Source organism: Chrysemys picta, chromosome 20 (genome assembly GCF_011386835.1).
Source record: "Chrysemys picta bellii isolate R12L10 chromosome 20, ASM1138683v2, whole genome shotgun sequence".
Classification (NCBI taxonomy): domain Eukaryota; kingdom Metazoa; phylum Chordata; order Testudines; family Emydidae; genus Chrysemys; species Chrysemys picta.
In genome coordinates, this window is record NC_088810.1 from 23,769,559 (window position 1) to 23,776,758 (window position 7,200).

General features: G+C 58.2%; 1 protein-coding gene across 2 annotated transcripts; it reads right to left on the bottom strand.

The window, feature by feature from the left end:
- Positions 1–691: 691 nt before the first annotated feature.
- LOC101947433 (protein S100-A5) lies at positions 692–4,634 on the bottom strand. 2 transcript variants are annotated; one of them, XM_005280617.4, is made up of 3 exons: positions 4,334–4,634; positions 1,532–1,688; positions 692–917 (listed from the first exon to the last, which is right to left on the bottom strand). In XM_005280617.4, the coding sequence occupies exons 2-3, from the start codon at positions 1,682–1,684 to the stop codon at positions 774–776; spliced, it is 297 nt and encodes a 98-aa protein (XP_005280674.3). In that variant the 5' UTR covers positions 1,685–1,688; positions 4,334–4,634; the 3' UTR covers positions 692–773. The 2 variants fall into 2 exon arrangements, with proteins under 2 accessions (XP_005280674.3, XP_065430856.1); XM_065574784.1 differs by lacking the exon at positions 4,334–4,634 and adding an exon at positions 2,161–2,418.
- Between the last annotated feature and the right edge of the window lie 2,566 nt (positions 4,635–7,200).

Below are 7,200 nucleotides of genomic sequence, written 5' to 3' on the forward strand. Positions count from 1 at the left end.
CCATTAGCCCCGCCCACTCATGTGGCTGCCCCCAATATGCCCTGCCCTGTACATGCCCGGGGCCCCCGCCCTGTTCCCAGCCTCACCCAGCTTAGCCCCGTTCTGCTGCAGCAAGCCATGCCGGGGTGGAGTGGGGAAGGCAAGGGGCGATCAGCAATGCTGGCAGATTCCCCCCGGGGCAAGGAGCCAGGGGCACCAGCGAGGCAGGATAGCACCAGGGGGCTGCCCTCAGTGACCCACAGGACCCCGATGAAGAGTGGTGGGAATTCCCCCAGACACACAGACCCCCCCCCGCCCACTGACCCCCAGAGCGCCGCCCATCCAGCCGCAGGACAGTCATCTCCCAACCCAGCTCCCTCCCGGGAGCCTGGAAACCAGCCAAGGCCTAGGGTGTGTTGTTATTACAGTTCCAGGTGCCCTTGGGGCCATGACTGAGATCAGGGCCCCACCCACATCCTCAAAGGGACCCACTGGGAGTCAGGCACCTAAATAACGAGGCTCTGGGCCATTGTGCCAGGGCCTGCAGAGACAGCCCCTGCCCCTGAAGAGTTTGCAGGCGAGATGGCTCGATATAGAGGGGCATGGGGAATGGACGGACAGACAGGCGAAGAGAAAAGAGATCTTCTAGCCTGGCTAGACGGCCCAGCACGGTGGATGGAAGGAAACACATGACACTGGGAGAACGGTGGACAGAACGCTTTTTATTGAAAGCAGCCGGACAGTGTCCAGAGCCAGGGGCTCTGGGTCCCGGTCTCAGGCCCCCCTCCCCCCAGCTATTTGCTCTGTCCCCGGAAGAAGTCGTTGTAGGCCATACACAAGGTGGACAGGAAAACCGAGTATTCCTTGAAGTCGATTTCCTGGTCGCTGTTCCGGTCTAGGCTTTTCATGAGCTGCTCAATGCCGCCTTCCTTCATTCTCTGCAGGAAAGGGCGAGAGACGATCAAAGCTGCAGGGAGCCGCTCTGGCCCTAGGTGCTGGCTTTCCTTTCCCTGTATGGTAATCTGGCTCGTTAACGATGCAGGAGTCTCGCCCCTGGGCTGCTGCTAACCATGGCGCAGAACAGGGAGGAGACGTTACCGTTACTTTCCCTCCCCATCGGGCAGCTGCGAAATGGGAGCAAAGCTTCCTTGGGAGGAAAACAATCCCCAGGCCTGACATGAGCACTGTGGGCAAAGATACCAGGCCAGATCCAGCCCTGGGGAAGGCATCCGTCCCCCCAGGACAGGGACGGGGGAGCTGCGTGTCTGAGTTCACAAGAGCAAACTGATCCATTGGTTGGGCCAAAAAACTGGGGGGGAAACTTTGAAAAATGTTCGTATTTTCCCCCTACATTTCCTGTGGATTTTTTTTTTTCATGTTTTGGACGGAAAAAAACCCCAAATTTTATTCAGTTTTCAGTTCTGCAAAAATCTCAAATCTGATCCGTTTGGGGAGAAACCCAGGAGAGTTTGATCCGAACCAAAATGCTCATTTTGATCCCCCAAATTCCTCATTTTTCACCCCCCCAAAGACATGTTTCCGAAGCACTCACCTCCCCCAGGCCCAACTCGTTCCTCACCAGCTCCTTCAGTTCCCCCTTGCTCAGGGTCATCTTGTCGCCTTCCTTCCCCGAGTACTTGTGGAAGGTGCAGACTAGGGTTGCCAAGGCCTTTTCCAGAGGCGTTTCCATGGCGCTCGTCCACATTGGTCTGAAAGAGAGAGCAGGGCCTGGCACGGTCTCGCGGCGAAACGGGGCTGCCCCGGGAAGAACTGTGCACACAAGCCCCAGTGAGCAAGGCGCAGACAGGCTGTGGTGGGGTGGAGGGGGAGTGAAGAGACCGGCCCTGCCACATTAATACTTCGCTTGCCACACAGCACTTTCCAGTTTCAAAGTGCTCTCCGACCAATCGCTTCTTCTTCTGGGTAGGACCCACCAAGCTCGGGGCCCTGGGTCTAAACAGACCCCATCCCATGTCACAGGTGGGTGACATTGGCCTATTCAAGAGACAAGCTGGGGCGGGGGAGGAGAATATCTTGGACCAACATTTGTTGGTGAGAGAGACAAGAAGCTGGGACCTCACTAGGACGGACGTGGCTACACCACCACGGCGTCCTCTCCTGTCATCACGCCTCCTCCTTTCTGCCCAGCGCTTGCAGCGTCTGCCTGGCCGTGCCCGGTACCTGGGTAGAGCGTGTGAGCTGCGAGCGGGCTCCGGAAGGAGCGCTGATTCATGGCATGGGGAGCCAGGGTGAAGTGGAGCCCGGGTGGCCAACCACATGCTGCATTAGAGGAAGCGGCCGCCAGGTGGTTAAGCCGGTTGCATCCGGTCCCTTCCGCCATGGCCAGAACCCAGACCTGCTGGATACAGCCGTGACAGGTGGGAAACGTGGGCACCTCATTCATATCCCCCGGGGGATGGCGCTTAGCCGTGCAGGTGGTGCTATCCACGCCTTGCCGTGGCCTGCTTCTCGGCTAGCTCACTGGTTACGGCATTGGCCTCGGGCCCAGGTGCACCAGCTTCAATCCCCCGCTCTGTCCCTGCCTCCCTGCATGACCCTGGGCACATCCCCTCATCTCTCTGGGTCTCTGTTAATTGCCCATCCTTTGCCTGTCTTGTCTATTCAGACTGGAGGCTGTTTGGAGCAGGGCTTCTCAGTGCTACCGTACCAAGAACATGGGAAGCTGCCTGGCAGACGGATGGTTAATAATTAAGAGCGAGGATGATGAGGAAGGTCCTGTCCAGGGCCCCAGGGCAGTTGCTCCTGCTGGCTTATCCATTTCCCTTATCATGGTGCTGGCTCATAGGAAATCAGGAGCTATAAAATACAGGGCTTGGTGCCTCAGAGCATTGCAACTCCATTAAGCCGTTAAGTGAGTAAATACCAGCAATAGCAGTTAGCCACAGGGAGGGTGCGGCCGGGCATCTTGGGGCTAAGCCCTGCCCAGAGATGCAGAGCTGTTCTGGTGACTCACCCGAGCAATCAGAGCAGGTGGGTCTGACTGGCTGGGAATTTCAAAGGCATTTAAGGGAATTCGGTATCGAATTTTGTTGTTTTCCAATCAGATCTGGGTTCCTCACTCTCTCGGTCCCCGTCCCCTTCCCATGAAAATCCCACCAACTCAGATGTTGCAAATCTCTCCAGGACAGAGGGAACTAAGGGCAGCAGCAAAGATCCTGCAGGGGGAAGCAGCCAAGCTCAGGATGAGTTAACAAGGCAGGAATCTCCCAGAGGGGGGGGGGGGAAATGCCACCATGCCCCCAGCCTTCAGTGCCAACCCGGCCTCTGGAAAATGAGCCACAGAGCATCCAGGCAAACAGAAAAACTGCTACTGTAGCAGGCCAGGAATTCCCCCTGGGAATCTCAAGCCAACATTCCCACGAGGAGTGAGGCCAGTGCTGTTACTGAGTGTGCAAAGGAGGGAGCCAAGCCACCTTCCCTGGGACCCCCAGATGGTAGTGACGTAATCGACGTGGCCCCGTTATCTCCCAGCTCAGGAGCCGGAGCTGTGCCTGCACCAGCCAGAAAGCAGGTGAGATCAGGCGATGTCTAAGCAGCCAGCCAGGGGAGAACTGCGCCAAGGAGACTGTGCCAACGCCCAGAAGCATCTCAGAGCCAGCTCCCCTGCAGCTCAGCCCGTGCCTCCTGGAGAGTGACTGCCACAGCTGGAGGGAGGCAGCCCCCTGGCACTGGGAATAACGGGGGGGGAGGATGCACATCTGGAGAGAGGTCTGCACAGCTGTGGCAGGGATCCCCCAGCACTGTGCCTGCAAGGGAGGGTGTGCACATCTGGAAAGGGGCATGCACCTCTGGCAAAAGGGCTTTCTAACACGGTGTGCCAGGGAGAGGTTTGCACATCTGGAAAGGGCTATGCACCTCTGGCGAGAGGGCTTTCTAACGCTGTGTGCCAGGGAGGGGTTTGCACATCTGGAAAGGGGCATGCACCTCTGGCGAAAGGGCCTTCTAACGCGGTGTGCCAGGGAGGGGTTTGCACATCTGGAAAGGGGCATGCATCTCGGGCGAAAGGGCCTTCTAACACGGTGTGCCAGGGAGGGGTTTGCACATCTGGAAAGGGGCATGCATCTCGGGCGAAAGGGCCTTCTAACACGGTGTGCCAGGGAGGGGTTTGCACATCTGGAAAGGGGCATGCACCTCTGGCGAGAGGGCCTTCTAACGCTGTGTGCCAGGGAGGGGCGTGCGCAGCTGCGGAGAGGATCTGCTAAGCCTGGGCCCACTGCCAAGGGTGTGGCACATCTGGCGAGGGGAGGGAGAGAGAACCCACCGAGGCGGCACTCTGGAGAGTCAGTTTTTTAAAGGCCACAACAGCCAATGTTATAAAACAAAACCAACTTACCAAGACGAGAGCAAAGGGAAAAGCAGAGAGTCCGGAGCAAGGTAGGCAGCTCCCTTTTATATGCTCGGAGCTCCCCGAGGGAGCCCTGGTTTCTAGCACGCCAGAGGACCAATGGAAAGCTGATCTTGTTGCTAGGATCCTGGTTGCAACTTCCCTCCCTGCCCATTGCTCTCCAGATGTTGCTTGAACTCAGTTCTGAATTCTCCTGCACCTGCTCTTGTGATGGCCCAGGCCTGCGGGTCAGATGGGCAAACCCCACACCTGCTGCCCAGGTGAGCCTCTGACTTGTCCCGTTCTCAGTTACACCGGTGTCAATCCAGAGTGGCTCCACTGAAGCCAAAGGAGTGACTCCAGATTCACTCAGCAGAAGCCAGTCCCTGGTGTGCAGCGACGCCTCTCGCTAACAGCGCTTGGGGGGACAATCCACCCAGGCCCAGGCGTGGAGCTGCCCGTTTATATGGGCACAGGCTGGGCCTAGGGCTAAAGGAAACAACAAGGGCCCTATCGCCCACTTCCTCGGCAGCAGCTGCTGCCTGGCACCTGCACCTGTGGTGACAGGGGATTTCCCGGTGAGCAGGATGCACAGGTGGGCGGGGGACCTGTCGCTTAGCAGACGGAGGCTGGGAGCAAGTTTGGGACGAGCGCCAGCGATGAAGGTAGCTGGAGGATGCAAAGGGCCGTGGCAAGAAGGGAAGAGCAGAGAGAGAACTGGAAGGTTAAGGGAGGGAATAGGGGGGGCAATAACAGATTTGGGGGGCAGGGGCTCAGTGCAGAGTCGAGCTCAAAGAATTCGTGGTCGTCCGATCGCTAGGGAGGAGCAAGAGATATTGCATGGGGAAGACCTACCAAAGGCGGATCCCGTGTCCTCTCTCTGCTCCCGCCACGCTCAGGCTCTGTCGCAGAGCCAGCCCGGCTGATCAGCACCCGGGGGTGAGACGCCTCGGTGCCAGGCCATGCCCCAGCGGCCGTGTCCTCACTGGGGCTGCGCTCTCCTGCGGGTGCCGCCAGCCCGGCCTAGACCTCGGGGGCCATATCCCGTGCTAAGTGGAGCCGCTCTGATCCTTTCCCAAGGGATTGTAGGAGAAGTTGTCTGTCCTACTGGGCGCAGGACAGGGGGGCTTGTGGGAAGGTATTGGAGGACTATCAGCAGGCCAGTGGCTTAACCTGCAGTTGCCACCCCAAGTGGAAGGAGAGCCTGGCTTGGACTCAGCTAGCCCACATCGCAAGCACCACGGAAGTGAGGGGCGAGGGTGAGCTGGGGGTAACTCTGCCGTGAAGACAGATCCTCAGGGCCCGGTTCACTGCTGTCCTGCAGCTGCCGTCGTTTGCAGCAGTGGGCATGAGACTGCCAGGTCGGCACGGTGACTTGCACACCCACTTGTGAGCACTGGTGCAAATGACGGCAGGAGGCACAGGACAATGGTGAGCCCGCCCTGGGTGTGTAACGGAGGGGGCGGGGGGCTCCCAGCCTGTCCTGACTGCAACAGGACTCAAAGGGTGTCATGTGATCTGGGAGGTGGGCGGATGGCTCTGGATAGAATAACCAAGCCTTTGTGCTTGGCGTGCATTGCAATTACAACTAATAACAACGAGCGTCTGTCCCTGCCGCCCGGCTCAGGCAGGACAGGGCCGCGCCGCGTTGCCAGCTCCTGCAACCTGACCGGGAGTCTTGTGATTTGGGGCAGGGTTTCTTAAAGCCATGAGCTGCTGGAATCATGTGATCACCTGTGAATCCCAGCTTCCACCTACAGCACAATCAGGTGTCTCGCCCGCCTGGCTGCTAGCGTCTCTGAGACCAGAAGACAAATAAAGAGTCCTGCATTTATTTGTAAAAAGAAATCTCATGACTTTTAAAGCCCCGACTTAGCCGTGCTGCAAGCGCTCCTCCCTCCCCCCAGAACCCTGGGTGCTGAGGCGGGTCGGCCTGTCCCACCAGGCTGGCTGCCTCGGCTCCTGGAGCAAGACGGCCTGTGCCAGGAGGGGCGGATGTTTGGGGCATGGGTCTGGGATCTTAACTGGCTTCAGCTGACGGTCATCGGTTTCCACTTCCTGCCCGCCCCCCTCTCCCCCGGGCACCCTGGGCTGCTGCTCCAGCCTTTGGAGCCGACGTGACTCGGGGTGCTGCGAGAACAGCTGGCCTCACATTGCACAAGACCCAGCCCTGGGGAATGCCCCGTGCTCGGCACTATTGCAACCCACTGAAAATGCAGCAAATTCTGTTTTATCCCAGCCGAGCCCGCCCCAGCTCGGCCCATCCCTGCCTGTTTGCTGTTCACTCAACGTGGCCAAACTCTGAGGTCCTTACTCAGGCGGCGCGCCCATCAGCCCCAAGGGCAGCTCTGCCTGGCTACCCACCGGCCACTGGGGTTGTCTGCACCTTCTCGGGGCTTCAGGGCCTGGGTTGCCGCTGTTTATTCCACATGCTGTAAGGTCACTGAGGGCCTGATCTGGGGGGAGAGGTCCATGGATGGCAGTGAGCTTCGGCTCACACCCCAAATTTAAACCCCCACACCAAATATTCCTGAAAAATGAGGTTTTGACCCCAGACCTTTAGCAGAGACCCCTACCACACGAGCTAAAGGAGTAATTCTCTTAGCTGGTAGCAGTAGTAGGTTGTTATCCTCTATGTGCCCCAGGCTCTAGGACCGTTAGCTCTTTCTGCTGTTAACTCAGCAGGCAAAGCAACAGAGGGGAGGGGAAATATATGGGGTTCTGCAGGATTCATTTTTTGGTCATTGTTATACATCAGACCAGACCAGACTCAGAGGGCGAGGCTCAGTCACGGTTCTATTTTTGTCCATGCCTGTGACCCTGGACAATAAAGAATCTGCCCATCAGCATGGTATCTGGGCACCAAGAAAACAAAT

Coding starts and splice junctions, on each gene's coding strand:
- LOC101947433 (XM_065574784.1), bottom strand. CDS start 2,258: ATGTGGTTGGCCACCCGGGCTCCACTTCACCCTGGCTCCCCATGCCAT. Junction 1,689..2,160: donor AGCTCACACGCTCTACCCAG/GTACCGGGCACG, acceptor TCTCTCTTTCAG/ACCAATGTGGACGAGCGCCA. Junction 918..1,531: donor ACGAGTTGGGCCTGGGGGAG/GTGAGTGCTTCG, acceptor CCTTTCCTGCAG/AGAATGAAGGAAGGCGGCAT.